We start from the raw sequence: 17,149 nt of genomic DNA on the forward strand, positions 1-17,149 counted from the left end.
AACCACAAGAGCATAACAGGGCTTAAGGAATCTATTTTAACCAGTACAGGTGGCTGTCATTGCAGTCAAATGAAAAAACAGTGCATGACTTGGCACATGACATTCATCCCCCCCCCCAGCCAAAATGAACAAAGAAACTGCCGTATTTGCAGACCCAAACATCCCCTTTGAAGGAGATTTATTACTATTGGAAATAGTACTTAGTTTTAATATTAATCTTCTTAGAACCAAAAGATGATGGTTACTGAAGAAAAGCAATGAAGGATGGGTACAAATGCACTTGGATGTCTCAATCCTGAAACACGTTCTTGCAGCAGAAAGTAAACTACATCGACTGCTGCACCTACAGAATCAGACTGCCCCAGTGAGCAGAGGCAGGAAAAACACTTTTCTCCCTTTTTAAAGAGCATTTGCTTCATTTCAAAGTCTAGCACTTTAATAGTTTGCATTAAAAATACTAAACTTTTGCCTAGAAACAAATTCTAGGACAGGAACAGACCTTTGGAGATCTTAATCTTTCACAAATCTTCTGTTTCACCAGAATTAAGTCAAATTTGTACCAACTTTTAAATTTGGAAACAGAGGTACAGACGCTACCAACCTGCTAAACAGCATTGTTGTTACGGTATTTATCTGACTTGTCAGAGAACACATTCAAATCTGCGCTCTGGTTTGATTCAGTTCAAGAGTCTCCCACTACATAAATGAGTGCTGAAATTCAAATCACTAGGTATTCTTCAGCTTTCTTTTTGAAAGTCAACTTGCAGCTGAAAAGCCTTTTCCTGATGCATGACTGAAATTGGTATGTTCCCGTGAAAGATTTTTTCAACAAGTCAATATTTTCTGTTAATGACCTAGTGAAAGAAAATTTTACTCAGCCCTAAACAGAACTGTAACCATTCCTTGTGCATATAAATGTAGGTTAAGCCTCCAATTACTTACTGCATTTGCACATATTCCACCTGCACACAGGATCCCAAATTTAGTGCAAATGGGAGACCACGTACAGTAAATATTTTTAAAATAAGGATTTTTTAATTATGTATACTCTTAAAGATTAAAAAAAAAAAGAAAATTGACATTCCCAGAGTAAACGAATGTTAAGAATATGCACAAACTACATCATGATAGTTACATGGACTTTATCCTTCTTTGGAGAAGGCAACATCAGAGGCCAAATTAAGATTTTTTTTAATGCATGTCTTCTTGGAGGCACTTCCTCTCTGTGTTCCAGCTACAACTACATCTCCCTCACCAGCATCACCTGCTGGGTGAGCTATGTGCCAGCAATTAATTGGAATCAACAAACAGCAACAGATTTCCCCATCAATTTTTTCTACCTTCTGGTTCTTTTCTTTTCTTTTTGAGATTTCCTGTCTCTAAACTCCTTGGGTTTTGCCTCCTTCTCTTTTGATCCAATGTCTCTTCTTTCTCCACTAAAACAAGGTTCTTCTCTACTCTCTGCTTACAAGGTTACTTGCTGCTCAGCCTCTCCTGTAGCCTAGACAGATGTTCATGCCTCATGTTAAGGGGACATGTCTTGCTTTGGGTTGCATGCTGCTTTCCAGACCAAGCAATTCTGTTTGAGATCATCTCTCAAACCTTCTTGCATTAATATGTGAATGCAAAGAAAATGCAAACTGTTTTAAAGGGAAACATCTGTTTCTTCATCCCATGCTCAAGCAAGAGCAGCAATTCAAAGGGAAGACGACATAAAATAGGACAAAGCATAGAGTCAAATTACAGGAAAGTCTACCTCTCCTTTAAGTAGTAAGATTTTAGAGAATGGCTACAGAATAAACTTATTTCATGCATCAGGCTTGTTCATAGGTTGCTATTTTAAGCCCTTTGTTTTCAGGTTAAGCACCCCTAGGATAAGCTAGCAATGCTGAAAGTGTCAGGACTTTGAAAAATTTGTAGAGAATGCCGCATTACCTGTAGGAACTGTTGGGGGTGCTGGGTCAGCTGTGGCTGAGCTGGTTGCTGAACTGTGGTGAGCTGCTGCTGATGGTCTTGCTGACTTTGCTGCTGCTGCTGCTGCTGTTGTTGCGTTATTGACAAAGTCTGTGGCTGCTGCTGTTGGGCAGCAAAAGTGGGATAAGCTGTCACCACCTGTCCCATAAACATAGTACTTGGTACCATTACCGCTCCACATGCTACTGGGGCTGTGACAAGTTTTGTTACAAGTTGCTGACCTTGAGAAAATCTGTTAATAGAAAAAGACATTTGGAGTCTCTTTAGGAAAAATAAATCAAGCACCACGTGCACTTGAGATTTGTCAGGTTCATACTTTGCTATAAACAACATGGGTCTTGATAAGCCTGTGAACATGTTATTTTGGGCAAAGTTTAGTTTAACAATTGTACTCATATATAGTTAAAATAATAAATCATGTGATTTTTTTAATGCTACTTTAGTTCCTTTTGTATATGATGGAACTATGTAAGCATATCATTATAGCAAGTCATCTGAATATTGAAGATTTACCTGATTTGTCTATCCTGTGTAAAAGTGGTTACTGCAGCAGCATTCTGGTTATTGTTCTGTGGTAAGCTAGAAGGAACCTGGACCACATTTCCTGTTGTTGGCTGAGAAATCACCATAGTGTTATACAAAGGTGCCGAGACTGTGTTCTGTGACTGACTGGCAGACTGACTGGCAAGAGAAGACTGTTGATTGTGTCCACTAAGCACATTTTGTTGATTATGCTGAAAAGAAAAAATATTTTATGAGATAGTAAATTGAAAATAGCCAGGTACTACAGCTGTTCTCCTCATTGTCATTGCCCATACTTCACAGCTGCCAATGTTTTTCTATTACAAATTAATTCTTAATTTAAAGTACCCAGGTATTTCTACTGACTGAGGATTTGGAGGTGGGACTGGCCCTCAGACATCTGAAAATCTCTTCGATTACCCTCTTCTCCTGTTCAGGTTATTTTTTTTCCTGATTTTTTCAGCTACTTGCATACTGTTTGTTGAAAATCCTATTTTCCACTCCTTTAGCATCTCTGTGCCAGATTTAGACTAAAATGTGCACATCACATCAATCAATTTCTTATTTGAAAGTTTGGAACTAGCTTACTGCTGAGATGGTAACACTGTCCACCACTAGTCTGCCTCTACACAAATCTCAAAAAGAAGTATGGAATTTGGATAAAGGTACAGAGGAGGGTGGCCACAGAGATTGGAGGTATAAGGAGCCTCCATACACAAAATGGTCAAATCCATTAAAAGTGTTCAGCTTGAAGGACAGGCTTCTATGGAGATACATGTGTCAGAGGACTTTGAAATCACATATGACTGAGAAGGTGAAAAGTGAATAGCTGCTCAATGTGTTTCCCAGTATATAAGCTGAGTGGCAAGTTTAAAAAACAAACATAATCATATTTCACAGAGAGTAAAGCTGTAGAACTCACTACGAGATACTGTGGATTTCAAAAGTTTACATGGAATTGAAAGAAACTGAATAAACTCATAGAAGAAAAAGGCTATTACATTACAGATGTCATACACCTATGGCATCTGACAAATTGCTGAAGAGTAGAGAAGTCAACTGCAGAACCACCAATATATGCTTGTCCTGTTCCTATGCTTTTTCTGGTTATTTGCTGTCTGGACACCAGGTTTCAAGCTCACCTAGTACAAATCTCAATTTATATGTTCTGTCAACAGAAAAATCATAAACATTCAAAAAAAGGCAAGCTAAAAGTTTTCGTGATACTGGTCTTTCAAGAAAGGTACTTGTTATTAATTATTTACATGCCTAAATCGTAAAATAAAAACAAGATCTGAAATTGCATTACCAAGAACATAAATGCATTTCAATTGTAAAACTTGGAACATGAAGAAATTAATATGACTCAAAGGACATTTAAAAAAAAATTGTTGTGTTTCAGCTATGGTTTTGAGCACATATTCTGTCCAGCAAAATCAATAATGAGAATTTTACCTGTGTTGCAGTACTCTGCAAAGGCTGTTGCTGTATCATGTGTGGAGTACTTATATGGCCTGTGTTCATCCCACTTTGAGTCTGATTAGTCTGAACAACTTGACCTTGCATGTTTATTGGCGTAAGCTGCTGAACATTTGAAGAATTTCCAGAAGCAAGCTGCACAGAACCAAAGTTGAGTCCAGAAGTTGACTGCTGCAAGAACATCTTAAAAAAAAAATCCCCAAGTTAGCTTTTAAGAAAAATCTGTTAATTGTTCAAGATGTTTTAGAGAATCTAAACTTAATTATTTTATATCAATATAAGATAAAGTTTCATCTTAGTTATTAGAAGTGTTGAAACTGCATTGCAACCACCTAGAGCAAAACACCCAACTCCCATATAGGGTCAGTATTCAGAGACTGTAATGTAACCGGTAAGATAAGAATCAGAATCCTGATTCCTAGAGCCCTAAACATTAAGGTTTACTATTTGTTCTTAAAGAAAAAGTACTATTTAGAGACTAACTGGTAATGTAGTCTACAACTGTCTAAAGATAAAAACATATTTGAGATCACATTTCTATTTGTAGGATCTCCAGCAGTGAAACTAATTCAAATGAAGAAAATCTTAGAATCCAGGCATAGCACCAAGAACGTAATCTTCCTTGGCAATCAAGAAATCATAATGATTAGACTGAACTTTCCAACATTGTTGTAATAAACTGAATTCAGCACAAAAATATTTGAGTCTTTACAAAAACTTAGGCCCAAGACTACAAGACAGGGTAATAAGGTAGAATGTGCAGCACTTAGATCTATTTCCCCTAGTTTCCACAGTCCTGAATAAGGTCCCTCCACAGTGCATGGGAAGAGAGCTGTGAATCTCTCCTTTTGAGGCATCTATAAGGCAGTCTACTGCTGGCAGGCTTATGCTAGACACGATAAAACACTGAAAATGCCACATGCCAGAAACTCCTACTCTGCAACAGAATTTAAGCAACATACTCAGTACTTCCAGGAAGTATTTTTTTCTACTCTTTATTCACAATCTACACTGAAAATATTTAGATTATTTCCTTAAGGTGTATTTTAGTTTTGGGTGGGTTTTTGTTTGGTTGGTTTGCTTTAGGTTTTTTTAACTAGAAAAACCCAATAGGGTCATTCTTTTCTTCCAAAGATGGCTGCTGAAAAGAGAATGACAAAATTAGAAAAAAAATATACCAGTTAAAATACAGAGATCAGGTAGTCAGCTGCTAGACTGAGTAATACATCCTTTCGACTTCTTGTCTTTCTGGCTCAGTAACTACTTCAGTATACCATGCAAAGTAGAACCACTTCACTAGGAGGGTGCATAGGAGGACCACAGCCTGATAAGTTAGGACAGTTTAAGAAACAAAAGGTATCAATCTGACACCCTCGAGCTAAAAGAGGAAATAAATGCTTATCTTGCACATTTTGGATTAATATTCTAATGGCTGCAAAACTTTGCAAGAAGTAACAACCACTGCATCCTTTTACATTTAGGTTTAGGCATAAGCTAGGCTTGAGCTGCTCAACATTGAAAACACACTGGAGCACTTCCAGATACATTCAGAAGCAAAATGGCAGGTACCTCAGGAACAGTAGCTTCAGATGCTATGGATTTTAGGCACATTAGGTCCAGATGGCAGCTGACAGGGGGTAGGGAGGATCACCTTGTGGAATTAAGTACCCAAGTCTCATTTTAGATGCCTAATTCTCTACAGATCAAACCTGTAACAGTTACACTAACTCACCTGGAGTCCTTGACCATGGACAATTTGAAGCTGCTCTTGAATCTTACGCAACTCTTCCTGCTGCCGATGAATATTTGCCTCTATCATGCGTGTTCTTTGCTCTAGCTGGTCCTTTAGATGCTGCATAGCTCCTAATTGAGCTGAAAACTGAAACACAGGCTGTAGTGCAATGAATAAATTAAAAGCTGAGCAAAATTAATGACATGTAATTTATAAGCAGTAAATACATTCCTCCACAGTAGCAAAGCACTGCTTTTTAAACTGCTAATAGCCATAATCTGAGGACAAATTCATTAGTATGAAAATGTCACAGAACTCACAAATTTATTGATGCATAAGATTTGGTGAACTAAAAAAAAAAAAATCCATAGCAGAAGAAATTGACTGGTGTCCAAATCACCAAGACTCTATAAAAAGCCTAAGTAATTTACATGGTACTGTGGATGTTAAAGCTCTCTCAGGTTAAAAATTAGAATTGTACCAGTTTACCAAAAAATTCACCCAGAGCTAAAACATATGCAAGTAACTTGGGAATACCCTCAGTCACAAACTGTTGAAGGCTGAGCCCACAGAGAAACTATGTTTGCCATTTCTATTCTTTCCTAGACATCTGCTATGGGCCACAAGTCAATATAACCTTTTGATACTTATATCCTACCTACAGGACATAGATCTTTGGTTGGACCTGATACCACTATCCTTATTTCACAAAAGTGTTTCATAGACTAAGTTGCCTTGTGTTACAAGCATATGTGTAGAAAGTTACCAGCATAACTGATGGATTTTTAAATTCATGTCCTACAATATTTTATCTTAAATTGTGTTTGTATCTATGTTTCTAATGGCCAAGGCTGAAAACTATACCCACACAAATAACAGGAAGAAAAAAATAAAGGAAAACTGTCAAATTGGGAAATTTGCTCTTTTCAAGAGAATAATGCTAAAGGTGACTTTGGCACCAAAGAACTCAACTTCTGAAAGAGAAATTAACCTTATATTCAGAACAAGACTGTTTAAAAATAATAAACAATAAATCAACTTAATCCATACCTGGGACATGCCAGACTGGAGCTGTAAAGTTGCAGGCTGAGACATCGTTGGCTGTGCTACTGGTTGTCCAAGAGACTGGGAGCTTAAAGACTAGGATTTAAAAAATTGTTCCGTAAGTGGAAAAGAATGAAATTCGTACTTGACATGAAATATTTCTTTACATAAAGTGTCAATTCCAAAATAGCATCATATGAAAAAAAAGTAAATGTTCCTGAAATATCTAACCTTAAATATTAGAGAATTAAGAACATGAGAGCAATTGATTATATACATAACATATATATCATTTTTCCACTGCTAAAAATATATAAAAGCAGTAGGTATAAACCAGGAAAAACAGAAATTACAATGACAACTGTTTTAAAAGTCTTTTTTGTAGTAAGGGGAAAAACTTTTTCAACAAGTTTGGAAGTTGACACCTTTGATTTATTATTACACTAATAATTTTAAAAAAATACATATTTTAATAAGCATTCTATTTTTGAAGTGAATGTATTAGTTCAACTGGAACATGAGCACAAAGTACACAAAGCATGACATTTTCTCACGTTACCAAGATTTCAGAAACTATATGAAAGTATTCACTAATATTCTTAAAAGTTGTAAATTTATATGATTTCTCTATAGGGACACACACAGCATTATGTTGGCAATTTTATATATATATATATATATATATATATGTATGTATGTATATAATTGCTTATATACATATATACACTAAAAATGCAGAATCGTAGAACGTTATGTGTGAGTGAAAGCAGAGATTCATACTCAAGCTTGCAAACCCTAATGCCAAAAAATACTTATATGCTTAATTATTCTATTCCCTTAAAATGTAGTATACCGAAATTGCATATTGATGATACAATTCTGATAGTCACATATTCCAAGTGAAACTGTTACAGTTTAAATTATGTATTTTCAGAAGAAATAAAGCAAAGGTTATATGGATTTAATAATACACTTTAAAGGTGAATTACACTGATTAAGTACAAAATTTTTCTCTGAAGAGTTACCTGACTACTCAGAGATGATCTTCTTTGTGTAGTCTTTTCATGACCAGATAAGCTTTGCCTTGGAGGAGTGCTAGTGTCCAGTGTCATTTTAGTCGGTGTTGCTGACAATGTTCAGAGTTACAACAGAAAGAGACATGTTAATAGTTATCTCAGTTCTGCAATGCAATAATCAAATCACAGGAAGCTTTTCATGAATAAAAAGAAAGCTTAAGGCTTGGACTCTTTTTTTTACCCTGACTATCCAACACTAATGCAATCTGATGGACTGAAATAGTGTTCTAGGGTCTGCTATTGTACTTTTAGAAGAAGTCACTTGTTGTGGTTTAACATCACTATACAACCTCTGAAAATTTGAGTGGTCAGCAGATCTCTGAACCATCAAAAAGGACATTTTCATTTGCACACTTTTCATAAAATGGTGATTAACTGCTAGTTATGCATTTAGTTCAAGTAAGTAAAGAAGAAAAAGCCTTCACTAGGAAGGCAATTATATTTTCAACAGTTGGTGCTTACATGAATGATCTGATACTGCAGTATGTGAAGATTTTCGTGAACTCCTGGAGGAAGCAGAAGGTGTGGGGCTGGTATCAAACCTTTCCAGTGCTTCTTTGAGACTCACTGTGTTTATGTGATTGTCAGACCCAGAGTCCTGACTCTGAAGGGACATACACGAACAACAATTATTTTATCTGATTCAGCACACAATGTACATTTCTGTTAGCAAATATCTAAGACCATGCTGTGTCTAATTAACCCCCTTACACAGGTGACTGCAGAAGTAGTGGCCTGTTTGGTATCTGTAAGCTCAGTTTGCACTTGTGGCTTTTATCCTTGGAAAAGAAACCAAACCAAAGCCATATACGCCTAGAAACCAAAATGCATGGAGACATAGGCCACAAACTGACTGCTGAGCTGACCTCCTTCTCTAGCTACTCAATTCACTCTGAACACCACTGCAATGAGTGAACTGCTTATTCTTTTGAGAAAGGATGAATTAATTCCACTAGAAGGAGCACTGTCAGATGAAACTTACTGAACTGCCAAGCCAAAACACGACAGAGCATCTGCACAAGCTGGCTTATCTAAAACTCACTGAGCTTCCAAGAACATTAATTCAAAATGAATTTTGTATACTTCTAAGAAGTGGGACAGAGTCACACAATGAAATAGCTCCTGCTTTCCTCTTGTGAATTCCTTTAAGCCATCTTAGTGTGTTGACCTTGGTTTTTCAGATTATGGGTGCTTCCAGTAAGGAAGAAAATTTATTTATGAATCAAACTCTGCAGGAATCAGATCTTAATAAGGACTTATGGATGTTGCCATGTTATAACTACATGCACATGAACTCCTGAAAAGAGGAGAGTAAGTGTTCACGGCAGAATACAGTTAAACACCCTTCCTAGACTACTTTATCATTATCATCTCTCATATTTAGAGATCAAAATAATTACTTTATCTGTAACAGGACAAAACACTTCTTGCTGCTGTGTATTTGCTTACATATTATTTTTAGTATGAAAGAAAGAAGACGTAAAATAAAATTATAGAAGACACTCACTTTATCTGCTGTTATCTCTGGAAGAGACTCCTCAATACCAAGTTCTCGTCGTCTTTCTGCTCTAACTTCTGCATAACTAGAAGAACAAACCAAATGTGACTGCTATGTTCTTGGATGATTTAAAAAACATACCTCAAAAACCAAACTTCTCAGAGATACCTTGCTTACAAATATCTCAAAGTTTTCCAATGACTCTTTAAACTGCTATGATTTCTCTACCTCCAAAAAGACCAGCAATACAGCTCCTATGCCAACAGAATTTCTCTAATATAGATTTTTAAAAATAACTTACCTTACAACAGTGTGCGTACAGACAATAAACTCTGGCCTGGAATTCCACTGGTGATACGTGATATAGTAATGTGTTTGCAGCCAAATCCATTGTTGTCCCTTTGTAAGGAATCTGTAGTAACATGACTTCCCTTTCCCATATTGCATTACTATAAAAGTGAAGAATAAAGTTGACTGTCTTTCCAGTCTGTAAATATTGCAATTACATAATAAACATTATTTCCCAGCTTCATATGGCCCAAAATCATGTCTAAATCCAGTATTATGACAATGACTAAGAACAGGTTTACAACTGTAGCTTTCTACCAAAAAAACTTTACACTGCATTTTTCAGAGAACTGCAGAACTCAAAATTCCATTTTTGTGGGTTTTTTTTTTTTTACATACTGTGAAAAATTTATGTGCAAAAAATTTAAATACAGCTTTATAAAGAAAAACACAGTTGAACAGAAAGCTTATTCAATTACATGTTTAAACCATTTTTGCATTTATTAAACATCACAGAGCCTTTTAAATGCTATTGGAAGAACTAGAGAAGTATTAGTCATAGTGCTGTGCACTCCAATTTACCACAATGAAAACTCTAAATTATAAGACAAAGTTAAATGTTTTGTAGGTCTGTATCAAAAGAAAAAAGATTAAGATCAGCAGTGCAATTATGTCAAATGAATGGGAGCAAAGACACTTCAGTCAAACATAGCACAAAATTTCACTATAACAGTTGTACATTTTAACGAACTTTAAACTGAACATCTATAAAGCAAACTTGCTCATTTTAGCAACTTAGTTGTACTCACAATGTTCGTGACATTTTGCCAGATTATCTAGATCATCCACATGATAATAATCATAGCCTGATGTTCCCAAAACTTCAAAAGGAAGATAACCTATTATCGGAGGTGCCCTAATTAATACAAAAATTAATGTCATTTTATTTTCACACAAAAATCCCAAACGAAATTATTTCATTATATACGTTTTCTTGTTTACAGTATGTGCTCTGAAAAAAATTAAAAATTAAACCCAACACAAGCTATGAGTAGTTAATGCTGATTGGCGGACTCTAAATATTATAGCCACCACTGTGATTCAGCTACTATTGCTGCTATACATAGAAGGAATTGCACCTGTGATCCAAGAATAGGAACTTCCATTCTAAGCTATGTCTAGATGTGAACTCTTCATTGGGTTCTTCAACAGTGCACATTTCCTAAAAAGTAAAAAAATAAAAATCTCTCTCAAAACTGCTCTATTCTAATTCATAAGCTCTTCTGAAATTCAGACTTACCTAAAGTTAGTAGATAACTCCACAATAGTTATGTTATTTTTAGACAGCTTCATTGTTTTTGCTTGTTTAGATGCATAGTACTGAGGTAGAATCTAATCTCAGCTGTGCCAGACTGACACTCAGTTGATTTAAATGGAACAACCCCGGCATGAGATTAAACTCAAGCTCAGTATCTACAAACACGGTAGTACAAGCAGAAATCAATAGTTCCTGCAGTTACGCTTTTAACTTGCAACAAGCAAAAGAAGAGATGAAACACTCCCACAAGACACTCTGATTACAGTATATGCTTATAATGGGTAAAAACCAACATTAGCAAGATGGTCACATTATTTTGAGTTTAGGAGCAGGATTCTTCCTTTTAGTGAATACAGAGTACTCTAAATCACTTTGGCTTGAGGGCACAGACACGTACTACAAATAACACACAGTTCTTATGTTTAGAACTCATGAAAAGTAAGAGAATGATTGTATTTCCACTATTACAACAAATCCGCAAGGTATTCTGTACATAATTTTAAATATATTCCACTCAGACATATGTGCAATCAGTGCATGTCAGTCAATTTCTATTATCCCCTTCCAGAGAGGTAAAGATGCCCTGCCAAGTACTGTGCCTCATGCTGAGACAGTAACGGAGCTAAGTACCCCAAGCCAGTTGTTTCTTTTGCAAACTCCTCTAGTACTGCCTTACAAGAAGGAAGATGGATGATGGAATACATGCATACATACAAATACACCCCTCAAAGAATTACAATAAAATTAGAGATCAGTAAATCTTTCTTTTCTGGACACCTGCACGTTTGTCACACTTGTAGGAGCTTGCAATAGTATTCCCATTGCCAGGAACACAGTAGAATCTATTGAAGATTGGATACCACAACACTTTCCTAAAGACTACAATATGGAAGCCGCTGCTGCACTGACATTGTATTCATGACAGATGTGGACAGATGAGCACACTGCTGCTCTGCAAACATCTGTAACTAAAATAGTCCTGTGGAAAAATACAGTAGAAGACTAACTGTTGTTCCTACAAAGGCACCACCTTCTTTTCATTCTTTCAGGTTATAATACAGAGAGTTTAAGTGGATATTTTGCAGTTCTTTAAATAGATATTTCTAAGTTTCCTTTCTATGAAAGAAAAAAGTGAACATACCTAGGCAATGTTCTTTCCTCACCTGCATCAGTGTAAAATCTAAAGACAGTGACTAGAAAGTGAGTTATATGATGGAGGTAATCAACAAAATCACTCTGGGCACAAATTTATGACTCTCGGTGTGACTTCCAGTTAGCAAGACTTAACCTTCAAAACTGAAAACTACCCCTAAAACCCAAAGCTCATCTAATTTCCTAAGATTACAGCATTTAATAAAGCACCACTCACAGCAAAATAAAAGAAAAGACAGAGTAAGTGTATAGCCCTGAGCTATACTTTTGATTTGTTGTTTCTTTTAATGTAATTATTTTGGCACAAGTCAAAACAAAAGTAAAAATAACTTCAAGTGCAGGCAGTAAAATCACAGAAAAAACATCATTGTTAGAGAGGAGCTCACAGCAGGTTAGTATCTGATTACTCAATGCATTTATATTAATATTTGCAGATATTCCACTGTAAAATACCCCTGGATAGAAGCTATCTTGTTCAACAAGGCATCTTGTTGAAGTTGTCAACAAGGCATCTAGAAAAGAAAGGACTTTCATTTGTAACAAAAAGTATTCTGGTAGAATCCATTTGGGTGGATTAATCTTGCCACCTTGATAGGATTCAATCATTTACCAGTCAAAATGCAAGACAAATGTTTTAAAGAATGTGTAGAGCCAAATCCTTCACTGGGAGGCAAAATCTGTGGCACATTTTGTTACAAAAGTGGTGGGTCATATGCAGAAAATAAAAACGTGAACTTTCAGAGGTTATTCTCATGAATACTATGGCTTTCTTCAAAAGCACTGTATATCCTTGAGAAATTACATTCTAGGTTAAAAAAAAAATCCAGAACCGTATACCATCTGAAATAAAGAGAAAAAGTGGCAGATGAGCACGCAGGTTCTACCTTAAATAAGGCAATCCAGTACTAAAATATACATCTTATTACTGGCTGCATCACACATCTGTTAGTAAAGTTACTGGGATGGTAAAGTTCCTGATATAACACTTATTTGCTAGACTCTAGTCAATGCTAGCCTCAATAATAACAGAAGTTATCAAAAGAGTATAAACAAATATTGTCAGGTTAAAAGCCTTCACAAGAAGAGCTCCCAGACGAACAGCACTAGTCAAAACCCTTGAGAGGATGTTAAAACCTCTGTAACATGAAAGCTTACTTAGGCACTAGGGGCTCAGAAGTTCAGGTAGAGGAATGAAACTTTGGCCAGAGTATAACCCGTAAGGCTTTCGCCCTCAGGAGACTGAGACCTGAATGATCATAAATGGATGTTCCTCAACTTCCAAATATCCTGTTCCAGAAGTAGGAAACACAGAAGTTTTACTATAGTACATTCTAACCTGTCACACTTTAAAAGACAAAAATATTTGCAAATCCTGCTGGGTTGGTCTTTTTCCCCCAAGTATTTCATGGAGCAAAAATCACACATTTAACATCTCTACCAACCGGAGGCATAACAGGAAGAACATTACTTAGACCCGCATGGGAAGAAAAGTGTCAGATGAATGATTTCCATGTTTCAGGAGAAATAAATAACAAACTCTCTCTGGCATGCAGTCTGGAGAGATCCAACTCCTATTCAACCTGACAGAACTGAAGAAGTTCATACCATTTGTCCACAGGCTCCCTACTACACTTTCAAAGTGCCAAGTATATAGACCATGTCCTCACAGGCTACCACCAACAATCTTCAGCTTAAGACACCAGTGCATTCAACTTACAGGCAGAATATTTAAATATTCAAAGAGTTCTGCATGACAGACAGCAGCTTAACCATGTGCCGTATACGTTTCACGGCATTTCTTTACCACTGAATTGCAAGAACAAATGTTAGCTAGTAGACTATCCTGTACTTTGATTAATATATTTGTATAAAACATATAATCTGAATCACAATCACAGACTTTCCTGTACTGTATCCTGAGTATTTATTTTGACTGATTTTGGTGAGGAACAGGATTATACTTGGTAAACCACAAACTTCATACACATCCAGTTCTAAACTTGGAAAGATAGCTTCATTGTACATTAGCAGTTAAGCAAAATGTTCTCTTTAAACAACCGAGTTACTGAGTAACAGTACTGAAACAAAACAAGAGTTCTATTACAGCAAACCCAACTCTCAGTTACTGACAAGTAATGTTAGCTTTCATTAAGCCCCACCAGATTTGCTTCTGTATCAAACTACAGCAAGACCATCAGCAACATGAAATTCACATCCAAGTTTCAACTAAAACTATTAATTTCTCCAGTGAAAGTGGAATCTCGATGTTATCTTTCATTTTGTTTAAGTTAAACTTGCTAAATTATATTCCTATGGACTTCTTCTAAATTAATTTCTTGCATATTACTATTTTATATGACTATTTAGAAATGGCATTCACTGTAACAACTTCATCTGATGCTCTGCATAACATTTAAGTTATTTGTGTGTGAAGTAAGAAAAACAGACACTTTCAGTATCATATAATAAAATTCCTTACGGTTTTCATTAATAATATTTGAAATGCTGTGTGCATTCTCTCTGAAGTTTTCCTGTTCAGAGTACATTTTAAAATGATACAAAAGTGATTTCATTTGTACATACCTTGATAAACTGAGGTGTAGCTAATCTAACTGTGGCTACAAAGCAAACTTTGTCTTCATATGAAGGCCGGTGCGATCGCTGAATAGTTCCTTCAAACCCATTGTGCGCTGAGTTGGGAACTGAGGGAAGATCGAGGAGAAGAGGTCAACACAGATTACAATATAAGCATGGAGAAAAATGGCAGTAAAAGCACAAGACAAATGGCCCAATACTTATATAATGTGGTTTGCTTATACTTTAACATGTATTACAAAAATGCTACATATATTATATACACATTATGCACAGGAATAGTAGTTGTACAGTAGTAATGGGAACACAACCATGAAGTAACTTTCTCAAAGAACTAAAATTACACTTAATATGATATTATTTAACAAAGCAGTTTTAAGAAACTAATAACAATTCTAATCCTTCTTGGTAACTACTAAAAATGACTGGAATACACCTTCTTCAAAAAAATCTTTAAAATTTCTCTTTTGTATCAGGTTTTGCTAACTTTTTCTTTTGAACTCTGAGGTAAGTATTTCTTTTCTAGACTTCCATCACATTCAAACGACACAAGCTGAAGACACACTGAGTAACAGAACAATCAAAGGCACAATAATTATGTATGTGAAAGAATCAGAACACCGAGCTGAGAACAAACAAATTCCACTTACTGAATCACAGAGATGGATGGAATCATAAGGGGGGCAAAGGATGGACTAGACCTCAAAATAGATTAACCTTATCTTTCATTTCCAGCAGACAGCAATTTAGTTTATCTTTACTAAGCTCTAATGATGGTGACTCCAAAATGCTGTCAGGCTCTTCCAAGCCTAACTGGCTTTAGTTCAGCTCTAGATTAGAACTTCTACTGAAGTTTCTTCATGCAATTTAAGCTTACAGCTCCTTGCTCTTCCCATCAGAAAGAAAATGGGTAATTTCCTTCCTCTTTATCTTATCCCTTCTCCTTTGATCTTCAGAGTTTATCTTGCCTTGTAAGTTATATTTTTGAATTTCTGATTGCTTTCATTGCTCAAGTCTGAACTCTCTCCAGCTGCTTTACTTACTCCCGACAAATAGTGTCAAAAACTGGATGAGGACATATGGGTGCCAAGAATTGCAATGGGATTATTTCATGTGGTTTAGGCTATATTTTAGAAAGGCTTTTGTATTTTCACAATTTGGTGATTGATCATGGTGATTTGGTCATGTTCAGTTTACATTCCACAGTAACTCCTTTTTCTAAAGGACTGCTATCTAGCTGACTGTAACCTTTTCCTCTGTTAATATAGTTTGTTTTGTTCTTAGTCAATTTGTATGCTTTTTTCCCCAAAAATAATTTATTTTCTACATTTGGGGCTGAATTCTTCTCTTGCTTTTAGTGTTCTCGCATCATTTCATGACTGTAAACTATGTTCCATTATTGATAACATTAATGAAAATACTGATCAAATCCGGAAGTCCATTAAAACTTCATTTTGATGGTGAACATTAGTAACCTTTCCAACTAGTTTCTGCAGCTACTCTCCAGCAATTTCAATTAACATATGCTAGCCTTACATGTTTGTGAGAACAGAACATGATAACTGTCAAAAGCATATTAATAAAGTCCATAATTTATTTGCGCTTCGTCCTCTTATCCATACAGTGTATTACTCTTTGGTAGAGGAAACTGAATTGATTTGATGCTATTTCTACCTGAAAAATCCACAATGGTTGCTACTCAATTCCTTGCTAGCTTCCTGAAGCTCAAATATAGTTTAATTATTTGTTCTGGAATATTTCTCAATATTGAATTGCAACCAATCAGTCTGCAGTTTCCCAACTCCTCCTCTTTCCAAGACTGGCACCATATTTGGCCTTTTCAGGCTTGTTTCTTGTCTTTCCTATAATAGTACATACCTGCATTTGGCACTAAGACTCAACCTCTCCCCATTTTGTGAGAAAAATACTGGTATCACACAAAAAACCATAGGTTTATTTACAAAATATGTTTTTGATAATATTTTGGGGGGTGATCTTTACGAAGATCTACTACTGACCACACTGCACAACCCATTTATTTGGCTGACCAAATAAACATACCTCTCAAGTAATTAGTCAGCACAGGCTGGCCAAACAGATTAGAGATGTAGTACAGAGGAATAATATTAGTACATAACTAATAAAAATAACTTCAATGGAAGGGAGAAGGAACTCAGTGCAGAAAACTGTACTGGCCCATCCACTTATCTGAGTGGTAACTCCTGTCAGTGAAAACACAGAATTGAAATGACAGAGAAACCAACATTTTACTTCCCAGTTCACCGCATAATGAGAACTGCAGGTACTCTGTATCACTGATCTTCAAGTTACTTAGTCACTTGCTAAAGTATGGATTATGCTTAACTAAATTCAGGCTCTTTATTTTAAAGTGTTTGCTTAAATTTCTCTTACATTCTTTTAAAAACATTTTACAACATACTAGTTTCTTTAATTGAAAGCATTAAGCAGAA

General features: G+C 35.8%; 1 protein-coding gene across 18 annotated transcripts in view; it reads right to left on the bottom strand.

Annotated features, from left to right (window-relative positions):
* The window catches only part of CLOCK (clock circadian regulator), a 67,149-nt gene that overhangs the window by 5,845 nt on the left and 44,155 nt on the right, over window positions 1–17,149 (bottom strand). For 17 of the 18 annotated variants that reach the window (XR_003924683.2, XM_030024241.2, XM_030020464.2 and 14 more), the window contains 12 exons: window positions 14,667–14,785; window positions 10,753–10,835; window positions 10,423–10,529; window positions 9,627–9,774; window positions 9,335–9,410; window positions 8,290–8,431; window positions 7,777–7,877; window positions 6,758–6,847; window positions 5,708–5,866; window positions 3,952–4,158; window positions 2,488–2,708; window positions 1,936–2,206 (listed from right to left, as the gene is read on the bottom strand). Coding sequence is in view for 17 of the 18 variants with exons in the window: in XM_030024241.2 (XP_029880101.1) it covers window positions 1,936–2,206; window positions 2,488–2,708; window positions 3,952–4,158; window positions 5,708–5,866; window positions 6,758–6,847; window positions 7,777–7,877; window positions 8,290–8,431; window positions 9,335–9,410; window positions 9,627–9,774; window positions 10,423–10,529; window positions 10,753–10,835; window positions 14,667–14,785 (1,724 nt within the window). In the remaining variant the exon portion in view is untranslated. The remainder of the gene's footprint in view (window positions 1–1,935; window positions 2,207–2,487; window positions 2,709–3,951; window positions 4,159–5,707; window positions 5,867–6,757; window positions 6,848–7,776; window positions 7,878–8,289; window positions 8,432–9,334; window positions 9,411–9,626; window positions 9,775–10,422; window positions 10,530–10,752; window positions 10,836–14,666; window positions 14,786–17,149) is intronic. The other variant, XM_030025964.2, reaches the window with a different exon arrangement.

Source organism: Aquila chrysaetos, chromosome 1 (assembly GCF_900496995.4).
Source record: "Aquila chrysaetos chrysaetos chromosome 1, bAquChr1.4, whole genome shotgun sequence".
Classification (NCBI taxonomy): Eukaryota; Metazoa; Chordata; class Aves; order Accipitriformes; family Accipitridae; genus Aquila; species Aquila chrysaetos.